This window comes from Vipera berus (assembly GCF_964194415.1).
Source record: "Vipera berus genome assembly, chromosome: 7".
Taxonomy (NCBI): domain Eukaryota; kingdom Metazoa; phylum Chordata; class Lepidosauria; order Squamata; family Viperidae; genus Vipera; species Vipera berus.
In genome coordinates this window covers 70,351,447-70,372,593 of record NC_138209.1, presented here as the reverse complement: position 1 = coordinate 70,372,593, position 21,147 = coordinate 70,351,447, and the positions used below count along the sequence as shown (strand labels likewise).

The 21,147-nt window shown below is 43.7% G+C and overlaps 1 protein-coding gene across 1 annotated transcript in view; it reads right to left on the bottom strand.

Annotated features, from left to right (window-relative positions):
- The window catches only part of LNX1 (ligand of numb-protein X 1), a 147,494-nt gene that overhangs the window by 20,726 nt on the left and 105,621 nt on the right, over positions 1 to 21,147 (bottom strand). Inside the window, exons 3-7 of the mRNA XM_081332986.1 lie at positions 15,163 to 15,404; positions 11,187 to 11,348; positions 3,525 to 3,727; positions 1,377 to 1,748; positions 971 to 1,090 (exon numbers count right to left, since the gene is read on the bottom strand). Coding sequence (XP_081189112.1) covers positions 971 to 1,090; positions 1,377 to 1,748; positions 3,525 to 3,727; positions 11,187 to 11,348; positions 15,163 to 15,404 — 1,099 coding nt within the window. The remainder of the gene's footprint in view (positions 1 to 970; positions 1,091 to 1,376; positions 1,749 to 3,524; positions 3,728 to 11,186; positions 11,349 to 15,162; positions 15,405 to 21,147) is intronic.

Sequence of the window (21,147 nt, the reverse complement as noted above, 5' to 3'; positions counted from 1 at the left end):
TGCCACATCTTGTTTTAAAGTGATTTGATGTTAAGAAAAGATAACAGCAGGTGTCAATGTTCTGTTGCTGAAAGGAAAGTGGGAAGTGACCAAAGAAATCCTGTATAAGTTGGGTTACTACTGCAACCTTATCCTTATTTGTCACACTTAAGATACCAGAATGAATTTAGCACTGGGAACTGTAGTATAAGATCCAACTCTGCTCTCTTTTAACTGGAATTATAATTTAGAACCACCCAAAGGGAGGGTAGCAGGGTTATTAAAGAATTTGAGCCTTTCATGTTTCGGGTTGATAGAGGGCATCCTTTAGATCATGGGTCTTCAAACTCAGCCCTTTTATGACTCATGGACTTCAACTCCCAAAATTCCTCAGTCAGGCACACTGGCTGAGGAATTCTGGGAGTTGAAGTCCATGAGTCATAAAAGGGCCGAGTTTGAAGACCCTTGCTTTAGATGCTATAAAAATGGGGAAGAAACTGATCCTTCAACATCCCTCTCTTGATTATCATTCAACTTAAATTAAGATTTAGGATTATAGTCCTGTTCGTCTTCTGCCAGACTGCAGGAATTTCTAAAGCCACCACGAAGTCTTCCCTTCCTATTTTGTTCCACACGAAGGAAAAGCAGGTTAGCTTCTTCCTTTGAAAATCATTAACCTGGATTGTGATTTGTTGGGATACACACACATACAGAACGATTTGCTATGATTTCCCTTTTTCTCTCCCCAACTCTGCTTTCTCCTCTGCTGTGCTCTTCCTTCTCCTCATTCAGAAATCGGCAGAGCTCCCTCAGAGTCTATAAACAACTGCAAATCTGAACGGCGTTCTTTTGGACAATGCCATCCAGAGGTGATACCAAGGGACATTAATATATTAGTCAGCCTTCATCAGGGCTCTTTCATGATATAAATCAGGAGGAGGAGGGGGAGGAAGAGGAGGAGGAGGGGGAGGAGGAGGAGGGCAGGCCTCACCTTGTCAACAAGGAAGGGTAGATGGCTACTGTGGCAATCCCAGCCAGTTTCCTGTAAAATATCCGGGGTCTGTTGCCTGGTTTGCCTGGATATGCTGAAGTGAACCTGCCTCTTGCTAGCCTGCATATTGAGATACAGAGAGAAGCCCCCCTAGTTAACTGGCTGCATAACCGAATTTTCTAGTTTGCAGAGAAAGACACATTCACAAAATGGCTGTGCTCGTTTTAAACCGATTGAAGAAAAACGCTTTTCTGGATATATAAATAGAAAGTTATGGCAAGAATAAAAAAACATGGTGGGTTTTCCCCTTTTCTCTGCCAAGACGGCAGTTTGCAATCTTTGCCTCAAACAAATGTTAATGCCATTTAATACCAGATGTGTTCTGAGGAAGCTGTTTGAAACCTACCTGTATCAACTGAGCTGCAGTTTCTGGACTTCCGTGCTGTAAGTCATGTCCGTTGATGGCTAAAACCTTATCGTCCTCTTGAAGTTCCCCGTCACGGGCAGCGAGGCCTCCTTCCAGTAGGTTGAACACGAAGACTCCATCTTCGTTGGCCTTGCGGATCAACTTGATGCCCAGCTGTTGCTGTGGGTTGCTTTTGTTCAGAATAATGTGCAAATTCTCATCCCTGTGGCAGGGAACATCAGGAAAAAGTCTGGCATTCCCACAATGGTACCTTTGCTCCCTGAGCACGGTGAGACGGAGAACTTGACAAGGTTGTCTCAGGACGAACAAGGCATAGCTGTGAGGCACATTTCTGATATCTATGCCATTGACCTGGAAGACAAAATTGTAGGTCAGCCATATCTAACTGAGGCTAAACTACATCCAACCATGTTGAATACTTAGATCAAGGGTCTTCAAACGTGGCCCTTTTATGACTTGTGGACTTCAACTCCCAGAATTCCTCAGCCAGGCACCCTGGCTGAGGAATTCTGGGAGTTGAAGTCCACAAGTCATAAAAGGGCCACGTTTGAAGACCCCTGACTTAGATGATTTCTTATTGCAGTGACAGCTTCCATCACAGTTCAGGTCTGCCTCATACAATACACCTTCTCTTAAACACCCATCCCTCACAACTTTCTTTCTGTCTTGCTGATTATGATGGCTATTTTTTTATTTTGTTTGCTCGTCAACGGAAAATTACAAATTCAAAGGAGAAAAAATAAAAATTAAAAAGAGACAGGGATAGGCACCTTAGTGCCCTTATGCACGCTTCCTTAGGGACCTCTTAAATAATGGGGCGAGGTCCACAGAGCTGATGTTAGAATTAAAACTGGGAAAGTTACCGACTGAGACAAGTGAATTGGGTAATATATTCCAGACTTTGACAACTTAGTAACAAAAATGAATTTTTTAAAAAAGATTTTCCTTAGACTAGTCCAGCAGCTCCTCGCTTATCTTACTCTGCCAGTCTGCAGGAACACTGTTTTCTGTCCAATTTCTTCTCTAGAATCTATATCTATCCATATGTAATTGCTCAACGTTATTTGGATTACAATGGGAACTGCTTACCAGTCTTCTAAATTTAAATAAAAGGCACTTTGAGCTCTTCTCTTGGTTTCCAAACAGGACTTCTACTCAAACTGATGCTTGAGTGAGTGGGAGTTACCTTGCAGAAGGCCTTGGGTTTAAATGTTCGGGAAGTCACCTGCCGTTGAAATGGCTGCCAACCCAAGCATTTCATACCCATGATTGGTTTAAGCCAGAGGTAGGCAACCTTGGCTCTTTTATGACTCGTGGACTTCAACTCCCAGAATTCCTGAGCCAGCATGGCTCAGCTTGGAAACCTCTCCCTTTCCCCTAAGCATGGCTGGCTCAGGAATTATGGGAGTTAAAGTCCACGAGTCATAAAAGAGTCAAGGTTGCCTACCCTTGGACTAGAAGACCTGCAAGGTCCCTTCCAACTTTTTGTTGTTGTTGTTGTTGTTGTTATCCAACTAGCTTCTGTCTGGATTGTTCTTCAAGAGACCGCCATAGGCTTCATGACAGAAAAACTCTATCTTAATGACTCTGTATATATATATATATAAAAAGGGACACGGTGGCTCAGTGGGTTAGGACACTGAGCTTGTCAATCAGAAGGTCGGCAGTTTGGCGGGTCGAATCCCGAGTGCTGCGTAACAGAGTGAGCACCTGTTACTTGTCCCAGCTTCTGCCAACCTAGCAGTTTGAAAGCACGTAAAAATGAAAGTAGAAAAATAGGGACCACTACGGTGGGAAGGTAACAGCGTTCCATGCGCCTCTGGCATCTAGTCATGTTGGCCACACGACCACGGAGACGTCCTTAGACAAGCGCTGGCTCTTCAGCTTTGAAACGGAGATGAGCACTGGCCCCTAGAGTCGGGAACGACTAGCACGCATGTGTGGGGGAACTTTTACCTTTACTATATATATAAAAAATGCACACTTTCCATTTTACCCTCTAATCACTGCTCTTTTAGAGCCTCAGTTGTTTTCCAAGCCAGACCTCAGACTAGAAGGCCTTCTTGAAAGCTGGGCCTACAATTCTTCCAGCCTCTTTATTCCCCACCCATTTCTCCGAACTTTTACCTTCAGGATCATATCTCCTGGCAGTAGCCTTCCATCTTTGAAAATGACTCCGTCTCGATAGATGTGTTGAATGATTATGTGAATCAAAGGCGTTTCGCTGCCACCCACTACTCTGATGGCAAGGCCTTCGTGGGGATGGCGGCGGTTGATCTTAATACTGGTAACTTCACCATCTGGAATGAGATGATATAACCTTGGAAAGGCTGAAACAAATGCAGAAAAGGGTTGGGTTTGAAATGAATGCCTTTTGTTCTTTTGTTTTTTTTTAACGCAATAACACAAAACATGACGCACTTCCACAGCTGTTTAGAGTTAGATTTCGAGAGATTTGGTGCTTACTAAAAGGACTTACTAAAAGGTGCACGGGCCAACGTATGACCACAACTGAGCCTAAAATTTCTGTTGCTAAGCGAGGCAGTTAATTGTATTTCGCCAATACAAATCTTTTGAAAGCTACCAGCACCTTGAAAAATTCTGAGGCCAGGCTTAGAATTTGTAATATTTTACTTAGATTTTTGTACCCCCCACCATCCTCTCAAATCCTTACTTGAAGGCAGATTACTACAAAGTCAGAAGAGTGTGGGTTTGCCATCTTGCTTAGAGATCAGGATTAACCTTGCTTTTTCCTGACTTGTCTTGAACCTGAAGTATTGTGAGGGGTGGGCAATAAGAAAAAAACTAGCAAAAGTGTAAAATATGCCCTCACATGTCAGATTGTACTAAATTAAACATGGCATTGACATTTTCCATCATACATTTATTGCTGCAAGAAAAATTTACCGCTGTGCTTGCCTAATATCAACTGCTATCTTTGCTAGCATGGAACATGGTGGCACAGTAGTTAGAATGCAGTATTGGAGGCTAACTCTGCCCACTGCCAGGAGTTCGATCCTGACCTGCTCAAGTTTGACTCAGCCTTCCATCCTTCCGAGGTCAGTAAAATGAGGACCCAGATTGTTGGGGGCAAGAGGCCAACTCTGTAAACAACGTAGAACTGTATATATTGTGCTGATGTACTTGCTTGATATATTTTGCTGATGTACTTGTTACCCCCACCCAAAAAAAGAAACAATTTGGAAAAATTGCTTGAATGTTACTATTCTTTCATTTGAGTAAAAAAGAGCATTAAATGTACACTTTCATTTTGTTTAATTTTATTAATTCCAGAGGTTTTTTTTAAATATATATTTCTCTTGGAGAACTGTGATAGGATAAAAATGTATTTACACTTTTAATTAAAAATAAAACAGCTCATTAATTACATCCCTTCTTTTTTCAGTTCCTTTGCTATGTAAAAACAAGCTAATGACTAATATTGTGCAACAGAAGCCATACCAGATTTCTTCACTAAGTTAACTTATCTAGGTATTTATGTTCTTATCACCAATTCATCTGCCTGCTTGACTAACATTGCCTGTTTGCAGAGTTTTGCCATATTAGGACAGCAAACTGCAAACCCTATTCAGAATTAAAACTATTAGGCCTTGTCTGGGAGCCTGTAGTTTGACAAATCCCTAGAATAAACCATCATGTTCTACTTTTGATTCTTTTTTTTTTCAATCATCCTTTTTGGTTCACACTCATTTACGTATTCTTACCACCTGTTTGTTTTAAAAAAAGAAAATAAATTCACAGGTCCAATGAAATAAATGTGATGTCTCCGTGATTCTAGAAGACCATTTATAGAAGAAAAAAAAGGTGACAAAGAGTTACTGCAATGCTCATCCTCAAGTCATTCTTCTTTTCACTGGGATATTATGTGTTCAGTATGTCCTTCTTAGTGGATTTAGACTATCTTCCCCAGGAAATTATCACTGGTTTGTTGGTTTGAAATATTCATCACCTAATTATTTTCTAGTGGGATGCGGTGGCTCAGTGGGTTAGGACGCAGAGCTTGTCGATCAGAAGGTTGGCAGTTTGGCGGGTCGAATCCCAAGTGCCGCGTAACAGAGTGAGCGCCTATTACGCGTCCCAGCTTCTGCCAACCTAGCAGTTTGAAAGCACGTAAAAATGCAAGTAGAAAAATAGGGACCACTACGGTGGGAAGGTAAGAGCATTCTGTGTGCCTTTGGTGTCTAGTCATGCCGGCCACATGACCACAGAGACGTCCTCGGACAAGCACTGGCTCTTCGGCTTTGAAACAGAGATGAGCACTGGCCCCTAGAGTTGGAAACGACTAGCACACATGTGCGGGGGAACCTTTACCTTTACTAATTATTTTCTGAAAGATCTCATGGTGGTTACAACCCATTAACAAGGCAGGGCATCTTGCTTCAAAGTAGTTCTTTTGGAAGGATTGATGGTATACAGCTTCTTCCTCAAAAGTGGACAGCACAACTGCTTATATTTCCGTGCTTGTTTGAACCCATGGAGGACCTCCGCTGCCATTGTTTCTTCATGTCTTCATTTTGAAAAGCGCAAAAATGAATCAGGGGAAGAGGCAGAAGAATGGATCAGTTTGATCCAAAGTAAAAAAAAAATTTAAGAGAAAAGGGCTGAGATTAACATTTTCACTCTCATTCCCTCCTCAAAACTTTAAAGCAGGGGTCTTCAATCTTGGCCCTTTTATGACTTGAGGACTTCAACTCCCAGAATTCCTCAGCCAGGCACGCTGACTGAGGAATTCTGGGAGTTGAAGTCCACAAGTCATAAAAGGGCCAAGTTTGAAGACCTCTGCTTTAAAGGCTCCAACTATTTCTTCAGTGTTGGCCATGCAGTTTTCACCCTCAAGAAACTGTGGCCAGTAAGGACCAAGTAGGTATCTTGAAAAAGGTATGCAGAATGGGATCTTGTTAGTTCTTGGGTGAGAGAACAGGATTAATTTAATCTAAAGTTTAGATAATGTCTAGAATGAGAAGCTGCAAATAATGTGTGACAGTGAAAGCTGCAGCCAAAATCTACATGGATATGTCCATGAAGTTACCAGAAATTAAGCTCCCGTCAAATGGACTTTTCTTAAACCCAGCAACAGTCTACTTGCAATCAGAGACAGTAAGTTAAAAGACTGTCAGTGACACCTTCTGTTGTGTATGCCACCCTATACCTGGTGGCATGAGTCAGGCGACCGATTGGTTCACCTGTCCGGCGGGAAAAGTAGGACACCGGGTTGGGTGTCACCTGTCTGGCGGGAAAATAGAGCCAGCGGATTGGCTGACTGAGGGGATGGGGAAAAGCTACAAGAGGGCACCTGGGGAAGAAGGACTCAGTTCCATCTTGTATAAACCCCGTCTGCTGTTTCCTGGTCATTACACGTGGCACCCACTACAGAACAGTGGCGACGAGGATGGGATTTCCGCGAAGTGAATAATCAGAACCCGGTGAGCCGGAGAGCGTCTGCCGCATAAGCCTAGCAGAAGACAGCGCGCAATGTGGGAAATTTGAAAAGCCGTCATCGCCTGCCGCCGAAACTAAAGACAGCACAGAACGCAGAAAGATTCTGGAAATGGCACAGCTGGGCATAGTGTGGTAACACCCAGGGGGAGGGCCTTCTCTGTGGGTGCACCTGCCCTTTGGAACCAGCTGCCCGTAGAGCTCAGGACTGCCCCTGACCTTCGTACATTCCGCCGGGACCTGAAGACCTGGCTCTTTGAGCTTTCCGGCCAGGACTGAGAATTTTAATTGTAATTTTATTTTAATTGGGTTTTAATTGGAGTTTAATAGGGGTTTTATTTTATTCAAGGACTAAATTTAATTATTTTAATTGTTCTTAACTTTTGTAATTTGTATTGTTATTTTAAATTCCTTGTGAACCGCCCTGAGTCCTACAGGAGAAGGGCAGTATATAAGTCCAATAAACATAAACATAAACATAAACAATTTGACACCAGACACCCTGAAGTGTATTAGCCTAATACACCAGCAAATGCTTGCTCGAAGGAAGCTGGAATCTGAAAACTCCGCCCCTTGCACAATGTATTAAAACACAATTCTCCACCTTTCTAATTTTGTCATTAATCACAGTCTCCAATTAATTGAAAGAATCAGTTTCCCTTCAAGGTCTTACAGTATCTTCTCTAGTTAGAGATGGCCTTGAAAGGGGCAATCCTACTCGTCCCCCCTCCCAACCTTAAACTAAATCTCTTGTCAAGCAATAACATTCGATGTTAGCAGCCTTGACACCTTCTTTGTACTACCCTCCACATGTAAAGAGCAGCTGTTGGTAACAACAAACATTATCCTGCTATGCAATGGATATGGTGATATGGCATTAGCCCACTGCCTTGGTGGAGCAGTGGGCTAATGCCTCCTTAAGTAACACCAGCTGCCTGCAATTAGTGCAGGTTCGCATCCCACCAGGCTCAAGGTTGACTCAGCCTTCCATCCTTCCGAGGTAGGTAAAATGAGGACCCAGATTGTTGGGGGCAATTAAGCTGACTTTGTAATAATGCCGCTTGGGGGGGGGGCAAAGCCCTAATAAGCAGGCATATACATAGAATGAAGGCTATTGCTAAGCACATTGATTTGTGCTTCTTAGATTGTAAGCCGGCCTGAGTCTTCGGAGAAGGGCGGGATATAAATGGGATTAAAATAAAATAAAAAATAAAAAAAATACAGAAGTGTATGTCTACTTTGCTTGTTTCCAATTGCATTCAATATGAATAGATGGCAACTGAGCAGGACTACCTTTATAAATAAATAAATAAATAAATAAATAAATAAATAAATAAATAAATAAATAAATAAATAAATAAATAAATAAATAAATAAATGTTTATAAATAAACAATAGTCTTTAGTGTAGCTGGTTTGACACAGGGACTTCTTACGTTGGACACGGCTTAGAAATTTTAGACTGCTTTGTTCCTTGGCAGTTTCGCCTTTCTACATAGACCTCGATAAAAAGGATGAATCTGGATTTTTTTTTTACTCTTAGCACACATGTATAGCGTATATAGCGTCAGATAACGTATGTCTACACATAAATTGGAACTAGGTCAACAGCTACCAAAAAGAAAGTTAAATTAACACTTGCCGTGAAACGTTTGAACTGCAGCTGACCTCGGCGAAAACATGAAATAGGAAGCATAATTTTAGAAACAGCCTACTCCTGGACCTTGACCAGATTAAATGGATACCAATCATAATGGATGCAGATGACTCCAGAAAGTAGACGATAACAGCTGACAGCCAAAAGGCATTTGGAGCCCACTTAAGTATTATTCTCTTTAAAGTCTAGCTCAACAGGAGTTCTCCCTGCAAAACCATCAATTGTGCAAACAGCAAAGCTAGAATGGGGCTCAGGTTTGATCTGCCGTTGATCCTTCAAAGCAGATGGGCAACATGTATGATTCACTTGAGCATTCAAAATGTGTGGATCTGAACAAAGCTCTGGTTTTCCTTTGAATCACTTTGTGGTCCAGCCCACTTTCTTAGCATATGTGCAAGTTGCCCATAAACCCAGTATCAGCAATGATAGACCTCAGGCTGTAAATCAAGACCACACATCCCACTTTGCATACATGCAATTAAAGATTGCATATATTCACTAGATCAGACATGTCAAACACAAGGCCCGGGGGCCGGATGCGGCCCGCGAAGTGGTTTCATGTGGCCTGCGAAGGCATCCTGGAAACAGTGAGGGAACGGCCCCCACTGCCTTGGCCCTGGCCCAGAGACCCTCCTTCTGCCAGAGACCCCCAGATCTGTCCCACTCCTGCCCAGGCACCCATAGGCACCCTTGATGCGAATGATATAGAGCTGGCCACGCCCACCCAGTAGGCCATACACACTCTAGCCACGCCCACCCAGTAGGCCACACCCACCCAGGCCACACCCACCTGGCCCCCTGAGGGCAACCGCAATGCTGATGCGGCCCTCAATGAAATTGAGTTTGACACCCCTGCACTAGATGTTCAGTGCATGTCGGAAAATTATTTCTGAAAATTTTTCCGTGAATTGTTTTCTTTTACTGTTTTGGGGTGGTGGTGGTAAAATTCCTATTAATTACAAAAACGCTTTAAAGAAATTAAAACTAAGCAAGAAACGTAGCATTTAATTTTCAAAGAAAGGCCATAATAAGGTGGAAAACCTGAGCTGATTTTGGATGATCAAAAAGATGGAACATATAGTATAGAATAATAAGGTGGGAAGGGACCTTGGAGGTCTTCTACTCCAGCTCCCTGCCCCAGGGCAGGAGATCCTATACCATTCCAGACTTTCTTTGGGCTCAACGGGATGGATACATGTAATCATAGAAAGAATAACAGAACAGAATAATAGAAGTGGAACAAATCTGGAGGTCCTCCAGTCCAAATCCTCCCCCCACCACCAACCAGGAGACCCTATATCATTTCAAACAAGTGGTTGTCCAGTCTGTTCTTAAAAGTTTGATGCAGCACCCAACAACTTCCAGAGGCAAGTCGTTCCACTGGTTAATTGTTCTCACTGTCAGGAAATTTCTCCTTAGTTCTAGGCTGGGCCTCTCTTTAATGACCTTCCATCCATTGCTTCTTGTCCTGTCCTCAGGTGCTTTGGAGAATAAGTTGACTCCTTCTTCTCTGTGATAGCCCCCTCAAATACTGGAAGATTGCTATCATATCACCCCTAGTCTTCTTTTTTGTTAGACTAAGCATTCCTAGTTCCCTCAATTATTCATTGTACAATTTAACCTCCAGGCCCTTAATCATCTTTGTTGTTCTTCTCTGCACTCTTTCCAAGGTCTCAGCATTTTTTATATTGTGGTGACCAGAACTGAAGGTAAGCTTCCAAGTGTAGTCTCACCAGTAAGGTATAATGCAGAACTACAGTATCACTTCATGTGATACTATTCTAGTTTAATGATACTACTTTGATGAAGAGAAGGACGAGGGGGGACATGATAGCACTGTTCCAATATCTCAGGGGCTGCCACGAAGAAGAGGGAGTCAAGCTATTCTCCAAAGCGCCCGAAGACAGGACAAGAAGTAATGGATGGAAACTAATCAAGGAGAGAAACAACCTAGAACTAAGGAGAAATTTCCTGACGGTTAGAATAATTAATCAGTGGAACAACCTGCCACCAGAAGCTGTGAATGCTCCAACACTGGAGGTTTTTAAGAAGAAACTGGACAGCCATTTATCTGAAATGGTATAGGGTTTCCTGCCTGAAATAATAATAATAATAATAATAATAATAATAATAATAATAATAATAATAATAATAATAATAATAATAATAATTATTATTATTATTATTATTATTATTATTATTATTATTATTATTATTATTATTATTATTATTATTCTGCTACTCGGAACATCTTACAATTTAAGGAGATACCTGGTTGATACCTAGAATGCTGGCAGCAACCCGTGTCAACCATTAGTGCCAGTCAGTTTGAGTGTTCAGTTGACTGAGTTTCATGTTTTATGATTAAAAGTTTTATAATAATAATAATAATAATAATAATAATAATAATAATAATAATAATAGTTATTGTTATTATTATTATCCCTCTGTTGATGCAGCCTAGATAAATGATCTAGGTTTCTAGGCTAGCACGGGAAGTAACAGAAAAAGTGAAAGCAAAGAGCAACAACATCTGTACCACTGTGCAGAAAATTATCTAGGTGGATCCAATATGTATTCAGTCATTAGGTTTGATTCATGGGGGACATTATTATTTTACTAAAAAAAGAAATTACACAGTATAATATAAATAAATAAGTTGGAAAAAAATATTACCTGCTTCTGAAGCAATCAGATTTTCAACATTTTCGCGTTCCCGTTCAACACGGTTAGCCACAGCACTGCCACTTTTTGTCCTTCGAAGGACATTGAGAGCTCTGTTTATCTTTTTAAAAGACCTGCTTCGTACAGTAGAACGCTCAAACTGTGAAGCTGTGGCTGAAAAGGAAAACAGAATATTTAGGCTTGGGCTGAATACCAGAAAAATCTTACTTATTCTAAAGGTTGCTAAATGAAAATAACCTAGATAGTAAGAAAACCTTAAACCTTATTCCATCATTGCACAAGAGCCTTAGTATATTTTAGCCAGTGGAAAGTCAGTGTAACATAGTAGCTTGGTTTTAGAAATTCTGTTTATATAAAGCATGACACAGAGCAAAGAAAGAGTACTGTCACCATGTGCTTTACAGCTCAACTATTTTATTGTGAATAGGAAACAGGAAACTCTACTTAGAACAAAAGAACATAGAGTATATATACCATAGATCAGGACTTGTAAATACTGCCATCTACTGGTTAAACACTACTATAGTTGTTGCATAAAAATACATTCCAACAATGAATTCCAACACTTGAGTATTAGGCTTGGACAAAAAGTAGGCTCAAGTTCACACTTGTTCAGTAAGCCACACCTGTCTTTTAGGATACTGTAACTCTCTCTCATAATAGTCATAAAACTGAAGGAGAACGCTATATAAAACTGCGTGGAGGAAACTGAATGGATGAATGAATGAATGAATAAATAAATAAATAAAACAAATAAATAAATTCCACACTAATTTCCAAAAGTAATGTCTTACAATGACATAGTAGAATGTTATTTTGACCATCGTCAATAATAGAAGGATGGGAATATATGCTACAGTCAAAGTTACCAAATGTGTATTTATAATATATTAAATTAAGAAAAGGTCCTTGGAAAGAAAGTTATCATACTTCCTCCAAGTGCACTAGAATAGCCCCTTATCCTTCATGGCAATTCCACAAATTTCAACACAATTCTCTGAATAATATATATATATGAGTATTATGGATGTTCAAGAATTCTGCTTTCTTGCAGCTCAAGAAAGTTAGAATGCAGATCCGGTTTGCATTTTGTACTTCTCCGAGTTTTGGAAGGCAATTCTTATCTCAGAGGAACAACAACATTCAAATTAAAAAAAAAGTGAACTTCAACTGTTAGTGGCATTTGGAATGAACTTTCAGTTTGTCCAGTCTTTTGCATATGCAACAAATCAACTCGGAAGAAGGTGTGACCTCCTAGGGCATGATTTTGAAGACCCATAGGGACTATTATCAAAAGGGGAGGCTGCCAAGTGATTTATCTATTTCTTACATTGTTACATTTAAATTCCACCAGGTCTTCAAAAGTTCATAGGGGTTTCCTTTCATTTTATTTTCAAAAGAGCCTTGGGAAATGATTAGGGCTAAGACAAAGTGTAACCAGCCCAAAATCACTCGTGAATTCCCACAGATGAGGGTGAGTTTGAATCTGAGTTTACCCTGTCCAATTTCTTAAACCACCACACCATAATGCTTCATACAGTATATATAGGTAAAGGTAAAGGTAAAGGTTCCCCCGCACATGTGTGCTAGTCGTTTCCAACTCTAGGGGCCGGTGCTCATCTCCGTTTCAAAGCCGAAGAGTTTGTCCATGGACGTCTCCTTGGTCATGTGGCCGGCATGACTAGATGCCAAATGTGCACGGAACACTGTTACCTTCCCACCATAGTGGTCCCTATTTTATTACCTGCATTTTTACGTGCTTTCGAACTGCTAGGTTGGCAGAAGCTGGGATGAGTAACAGGCACTCACTCTGTTACATGGCACTCGGGATTCGACCTGCCAAACTGCTGACCTTCTGATCGACAAGCTCAGCGTCCTAACCCACTGAGCCACCGCGTCCCTTACAGTATATATATAAGCCTATAAACCAACTTTAGGCTGTGTAGAAAATTGGAAAGAATGATGTAGAGAGGTCTGTGATTAGGCTTAAATAAATTTAAAATATATTTTATATTCTTAGATGTCAGATAGAAAGCATATACCGTAGAGCAAGCAGAGAAGAGGGCATCATACAATTAAATTCAAAGTTTCAAACGTAGTTTAATGCTAGAGTCCATTTGGTGTACAGGTAGTCCTCAACATAGGACCATAACGGAGCCCAAATTTTCTGTTGTTAAGTGAGACATTTCTTAAGTGAGTTTTGCCTCATTTTATGAACCTTTTCTTGCCAGTGTTCTTAAATGAATCACTGCCGTTGTTAAGTTAGTAAGATGGTTGTTAAGTGAACCTGGCTTTCCCATGGACTTCGCAAAAGGGGATCACATGATCCCGGGACGCTGTGACCGTCATAAAAATGAGTCAATGGCCAAGTGTCTGAATTTTGATCACAATGATCATGGGGATGCTGCAATGGTCATAAGTGTGAAAAATGGTCATAAGACACTTTTTTGGTGCCATTGTGACTTTGAACAGTCACTAAGTGAACTGTTGTAAGTCAAGGACTACCTGTTAAGGCACCAGACTAGAAATCAGGGGACTGAGTTCTAGTCCCATCTTAGGCATGAAGCCAGATGAGTTTACCTGAGCCAGTTACTCGCTCTCAGCTCTAGGAAGAAGGTATAGACCAGGGGTAGGGCTTGGCTGGCTCAGGAATTCTGGGAGTTGAAGTCCACGAGTCATAAAAGAGGCAAGGTTGCCTAGCCCTGTTAGTGGGATGAAGTTTCAGTCTGGCTAAGAAATCCATGTTAATTCAATGCACATCAGCTAAGAATGGAGATCAAATATCTTGCATATATGGCTCGCCTTGGGAACCTCTCCCTTTCCCCTCAGCATGGCTGGCTCAGGAATTCTGGGAGTTGAAGTCCACGAGTCATAAAAGAGCCAAGGTTGCCTACCCCTGGTATAGACAATCTTCCCTTCACATTGGCGATTGGGATGGTCTTAAAACGCAACATCAAGTGACTGCATTGACTGTCGGTGGCAGTTGCAGCCATCCCAGTTGCCATCATTAGATGAATCCTACAGTCGCCGCACCCTGTTGTCATGTAATTGCCATTTGTGACTTCTTGCTGCCTTCCCCAACAAGCAATTGACTTTGTCGGAAGGGTGCAAATGGCAATCGTGTGACCACAAGGTACCACAACCATTGTAAGCTAGTTGCCTAGTACTTGGATCATGATTACTTGACCACGGGTAAGCTGTGATGGCCACAACTAAGAAGGAACAATTGTTAAGTCCCCCTTGTCCAATGCCACTGTGATTTTGAATGATTGGTCATTCAGCAAGGATATCTGTAAAGGCTAAACATTTCTGACCATTTTGCCAAGAAAAAAAGACCTCCAGGGTCCCTTCCAATTCTGTTATTCTCCATTCTCTTCTCTATAAAAGGCTTTGCTTCAGAAAGTTGCTAGAGAGTGAGCGCCTGTTACTTGTCCCAGCTTCTGCCAACCTAGCAGTTCGAAAGCACGTAAAAAATGCAAGTAGAAAAATAGGGACCACTACAGTGGGAAGGTAACAGCGTTCTGGGCGCCTTTGGCGTCTAGTCATGCCGGCCACATGACCACGGAGACGTCCTCGGACAAGCGCTGGCTCTTCGGCTTTGAAACGGAGATGAGCACCGGCCCCTAGAGTTGGAAATGAGTAGCACGCATGTGCCGGGGAACCTTTACCTTTTACTACACTTAAAACATTCTCAAGATAATTAAATCAGAAGTAATTTTCATACATGGATACAAGTATTTGATCCCGAAAAATTTTTCTTCGTGTAACAATGACTTCCTTCTCCTAGGTTTTTCAATTTCAAATGTGTTGATTTATTGTTGCTTATAGCTGTGTTTTGCACATTTATAATGTACTGTGTTGTATATAAATAGTGCAAAAGGTTTCCTGGCCTACCAGTTTAAGCAAAATGTGGCCATTTAGAAACAGGCTTGCTGCATCCAAGATGCTTCCCTGCTGGGGCCCTTACTTCTAGATTGCTGTCTTATATAAAGATGGGTGGGATTGGTTCCTGGTGAGTCGTCCTCAAAGTTGGCATTGAAGGCAGGGTTAACTAGCCCTGGTTCATCTGTCATTAAGGCAATTGTGGCGGCAGCAGAGAACTCAGATCCAAGGGCAGATCCTGTTAAAGCAGCATTCAAATCAGCAGATCCAGCTGGCGATCTTCTCTTTCTCTCCTTGGTGAATCCATAGTGAGAAGCCCCTTTGCACCTAAAGAAGATTAAAGACGACAGAACTTAAACAAAAAAAAAACAACTGCTCAGACGAATGGAGACAGGTAACTTCTTTCAGAAAGTCAAAATTTGCGGCGGGGGGGCGGGGGGGGGGGGAAAGAGAGAGAAATGAGACTGAACTAGTTTCCCATTTTTAATTTCCTGCACCGTGCCCAAATGGAGAAGCAGTGAGAAGTTTAGCCGATTACACAGATTTACTTTTATCCAACTGTGAATACAAACGAAGTAGACGGAGGTCACAGAGAGAGGTCTGAGGATAGGATTGCAAAACAAATATATGAAGGAAGAAAGAAGGAATGGGTCAATCAGAAAAGGAAGGGACTAAAAAAGTTGAGCTTGACTGGAGTTGCCAAGATCTTGGAAAAAGGGAGAGGTGAGAAGTTGAAAGAACAAAAGGCAGCTTGTGAAGAAACAGTGCGTGGATGGAGCGGAAGCCATGATAATCTGCAATGTGAAGCAGCTTTCACAAGAGATCGATGGAACGTTAGGGTGCTTCCAAGTGAAATAGGCAGAATGCAGAGATGCAGTCATTATGAAGCTTTATTCATCGACAGGTTATATAAAAAGAGCTATATGGCATGGAAGCATCCATGCTTGTAAGATAGAGAATGCATGCGAGAGAATAGAAAGAGAAGCAGAACTAGAAGCTTAAGAGGCAGCCCCAGAGCAGAGGTATTTATGGGGGGTCTCGGCCCCTCCCTAGCCATAAAACTCTCTCGCCAATGGGGCTGCTGCAGGGGAGCAAAGAAGCCTCTTTGCTCCATCTGATGACCTATTTGGGGAACTGCCATGGGCTGGCACAAAACATGTAACAATTCCCCTTCTTGCCAGCCAATGACAGGGACCAGTGAATGTGTGTGAGGGGGCGAGCAGGTGTCATAGACATGTATAAAAACATTCAGAAGGCCAAACACAAACGCTTACACAGAAGGTTGTGCCGGTCAATGGGAACAGGTTTGGTGAACAGATCAGCTATCTGGTCAACTGTATTACAGTGCTCTACACGTATAAAACCCTCTTTGGCAAGCTGTCTGACATTTTTATAGCGTATGTCTATGTGGCGAGATCTAGAGCCTACTGCATAAGCCCCCGAGATTGCAATGGCGGCCGTGTTGTCCTCTAGAATTTGGATGGGCAGAGGAGGAGCTGCCCAGATGCTCGTTATCAGCTCATTGAACCAAGTCAAATCATTGGCCGTGTCTGACAGGCTGGCAAATTCAGCCTCGGCCGTGGAGCAAGAAACAAATTTTTGCTGCCTAACATGCCAATGTATTGGGCAGCCATTTAGCAATATGAGGAAACCAGAAGTGCTCCGTCTACTTTTGGAGTCACCGGCCCAGTCTGCGTCTGAGTAAGCGGAGAGCTGGGCCGTCTTCCCCTTCTCTGGTTCCAGCACAAGGAGGGCATCGGTCGTGCCCCTGAGGTACCTAAGTACCCTCTTAACGGCAGTCCAGTGGAATTCCTTTGGGTGTTCCACATGCCTGGACAATAGATTTACAGCTAAAGCTATGTCAGGCCTGCTCCAATTGCTGATATATAGCAAGGAGCCAATCACAGATCTGTAAAGCGTATTATCTGTGAACTCAGGACCGTCCTTGTGAGTATGGTTGTAAAAGTCGCTTTGCATTGGGCTATGCGTGGGATTAGATTCTGCCATTTTGCATTTGGCCAATAACTCCTCTATCTTTTCTTTTTGAGATAGAGCGAACCCCCCCTTAGTGGCCAAAATATGCACACCCAAGTATTTATCAACCCGCCCCAAAGATTTCAAAGTGAACTTTTCTTCCAGGGCCTTGGCAAATTCATCACACCCTTCCTTGTCAGGTCCTACATATAGTAGGTCATCCACATAAACTAACACCCTTTCTGTGGTACCCTTTGAGTTGCGTGTGAAAACACATTCATCTGCACGGGATGCAGTGAAACCAACTCGTTCTAAACTTTTTCTAAGGCAGTCATACCATAATTTCCCTGACTGCTTGAGACCATATAACCCTTTGTGAAGTAACCATGTATTTTCCCCTTCTTGCTGGTAACCAGGAGGGGCCTTCACGTAGATCTGCCGGTCCAATTTGGCGTGGAGGTAAGCCGTCTGGATGTCGAATTGGAAGACTTCCTCCCCCAGAGCGGCTGCAGTCACGAGGGCGGTCTTGACGCTCTCTGCCCGGACAGTTGGAGAGTATGTCTCCCCATAGTCTTCCATATAGCGTTGGGCGAATCCCTGAGCTACCAAACGGGCCTTATACAGGTAGAGGCCATTGGCAAGTGGTTTTGCCTTGTAAACCCACCTTGTGCCAATGATTTTCCTCTCCTTTGGAGGTTGCTGGGGGGTGAAGACCTTGAGTTGTTTTAAGCTCTGCATTTCCTTCTCCATCGCGAGCTGCCATTTCTCCTGTTCTTCGATGGGCAGCTCCTGGATGTCAGAGAAGGATTTTGGGGTGACCACAACGCTGTTAACAGACGCGATGTGCCCAATGTCAATTCTCTTTGGCGGGATGCCTTTGTTGGACCGCTTTGACCTCCTTACCTTCTGCCACTCACCGCCTTTTTCTTCCGTGGGTTTCTGAGGCGTTGCTGGGGAACTGGACGGCTCATCCTCCCCATCTGAACCAGGTGGGATGACATCTTCGTCTTGTTCCACACTTTCGTCGGTGGCAGGGTATGTGGACGTCTCAGGTGATGTTGTAGTCGGTGTGCCCTTGTTGGGACGGTTGATATATGGGCTCAGATCATTGGAGTGTATCTGGGCCCAATTGGAGTCCTCTTCGAAGGAGGCAGATTGGGAAGTCACAATCCTGCCCCCTTCTCCCAGGAAACGGTAGGCCTTGGAGCCAGGAGCGTAGCCCAAGAACCTCAGTCTCTGGGAGACAGATCTCCCCTTCTTCCGCAGCTGCTTGGGGATGTGAACCCATGCATAGGACCCAAACACACGTAAATGTCCAAGATTTGGTTTCCTACCATGAACTAGGAAATATGGGGTCTGGTTCACAACACTGCTCCAAGTGCGGTTTAAGGTATAATTGGCGTATTTTACCGCTTCTGCCCAGTATGATTCTGCGACCCCTGCGTCTGCAATCAGACTACGCATCATAGTTTGTAGGACTCCATTTCTTTTCTCTGCTACACCATTCTGAGCGGGGGTGAAAGGCGCGGTAAGAAAATGGCGGATGCCCTTACGCTTTACCCAGTCCTGGAATTTTCGGGACATGAACTCAGCCCCGCGGTCGCTCTGCAGTTGTGCAATCTTGGTTTTATACTGGGTCTCTACAAAGTTGTAGAGTGATTTTATGGCATCAAAGGCTTCAGATTTTTCTGTGAGGATATACACATGGCCGTACCGTGAAAAATCATCAACTGCAGTGAGAAAATACTGACTTTTCCCTAGGGATGGTGTGAAAGGCCCGACCAAATCAACATGAACTAGTTGATATGGGAATTGGGTCTTACGCAGTGATGTTTTTGGAATAGGCGCAGCCTTCCTCTTTGACTTCTTACAGATTGCACAGTCCAGGAATACCTCACAATCTTTGAGCTGGACTCCCTCAGCAAACTCTCCCGTCTTTTTAACCACAGGGAAGCTTGCATGACCTAATCTTCGGTGCAAAATATGGGCACACTTATCGTGGAGTGGCTTCCCGACTGACACCCTCTTGGCTTTGGTAGCCTTGAGCGGTGCTTCAGGTGACACCTGAGGTTGGGTATTCTTATCCACACTGCCTTGCTGTGGGGGCTTGGATGCAACCGCTTCACCCTTGCGGTCGTTAAGCAGCCTTGGGGTTGTCTGTGAGGCCCCTTCTAAGGGGGAGAAATATGGCAAATCATCTATGATGGCTATATTTCCAATGACCCTCTGGTCCCGGGTGACATGACCTCCCCCTTTGCGAAATAAAACTTCCACCCCGTCATCGTCGCATAACTTGATAATGCTCAACAGGTTGTTGGCAATAGAGGGCGCGTGTAAGACACCTTCAACTTTTCCAAGCCCGGGTAGAGAAACCGTGCCCTCCCCAATAACCAAAGCTTTATCACCGTTGGCCACCTTGACAGATGAGTTAATTTTCTTTAACCTTTTAAAACCTTGACTCATATTGGTAATGTGAGAAGAAGCTCCAGAGTCCAGTAACCATAAGTCAGTGGAGCTATCAGCTCTTGTGGTGGGGGCACAGGTAGACACAAGATTGTTAGTACTTTTGGCCCCGCCACGGCCCCTTCCTTGTCCCTTGCCCCTACCTTGATTGGGACCACGCTTGGGGCCTTGTTGAAAATGGGGGCAGTCCTTCTTGAGGTGCCCCTCAGAGCCACAGGTGAAACACTTGAGCAGAGCATTAACCCGCTCTGAGTTGCGGTGTCGTGTGCTGGCTGGCTGGCTGGTGGCTCTGTTGTATTCTCCCGTATGTCTACGTCTGCTATCTTCGTCAATGAGTCTGCCCTCGAGATAGGACAGAGGCATGGGTCCATCCCTGCCCCCTTCCAGGGAAATAATAAAATTGTTCCAACTTTTGTCCAGGGAAGCAACGATAACTGCGACCAAGTTCTCTTCAGGTATTCGGTAATTTTTGGACATTAGTTGCGCCCTGAGGGATTTTAATTTTCCAAGATGTTCTGCCATGCTGGCACCAAATCTGAGTCTTGTGTTGTAAAACTCAGTTGTGAGTCTGGTGAGAGAACCCATGCTCTTGCTGTTGAATAAATTGTACAATAAGCGCCAAACTGCGCAAGCTGTGAGTCCATCTGGAATGCTAGGGAACAAATTATCATCGATGGACGCCATCAGAGTGGAAAAAGTCTGTCTATGAAGCCACTCTTCTCGTGAGCTCCACGGGAAAGGTGGTGGGTTCATGGCCATTTCAAGAATCCCATCCTTTAATAGACATACCTGCAAATTTCTATTCCAACTGTGGTAGTTCTCACCCCCAATTTTCAGTTTTTCAAAGTTGGGATTCAACGTGGACGCAGCCAGAAACGTTTTATCCCATTCCTCCAGCATCTGGGAGGTTGGCATTGAAAAAAATGGTAAAGGTACCCCTCTAGTGGGCGTTGGTGGTATATTTCTCTGATTTTCAGATGGCCCCCCTTCTGGGTTAAAAAGCCCGTACTGGGCATGTCCGGAAAACATGTGATCAGGGGGTGGGCGGAGCCCAAGATTGCCGGCCGGCACTTGGTTTTGAAAATGCTCTGGAAATCCTTCCTGGAGCCCCCCCGGCCCTGGATTGCCTTGAGAAGCCCATCGCTGTTCCTGAAAACCTTGGGGATGGCTAAAGCCGATGCTGGAGGAGGGGGCCAACCCCCCCCCGAAGGCGAAGTAAGGAGAGCGCCTGGGCGGGGGCGAAAAGAAGGCTGGGGGCCCCGGAGAGAGGGTTGGGGGCCTTGGGGGGTAATGAGCAGTCTTATAGCCATCATAGGTCACGAGGGTTTCTGCTGGAGAGAGCCCAGGAGTTTGCATGTTGCTATGGCTGGATGCCAGGGGTTGCTGGGCCTCCAGACTTAGTTGAGGCCTCTCTTTGTTAGAAAATGTGGGCGCACAGGGGGCCGCCATCTTGCTTCCTGTGCCGGACCATGCGGTCTCCCTGGGCGGAGCCATCTTGTTTCCTGTTGCCCCAGGAAGCTGGAGGTCACAGTTAGGCAGGGGATTTCGCGCCGAAAGCCCTGGGGTCCCGGGGTTACTTAGGGTGGCAGGCGCCATATTGAGGAGCCTCATGGTGGCTGAGGGGGGGCTTACC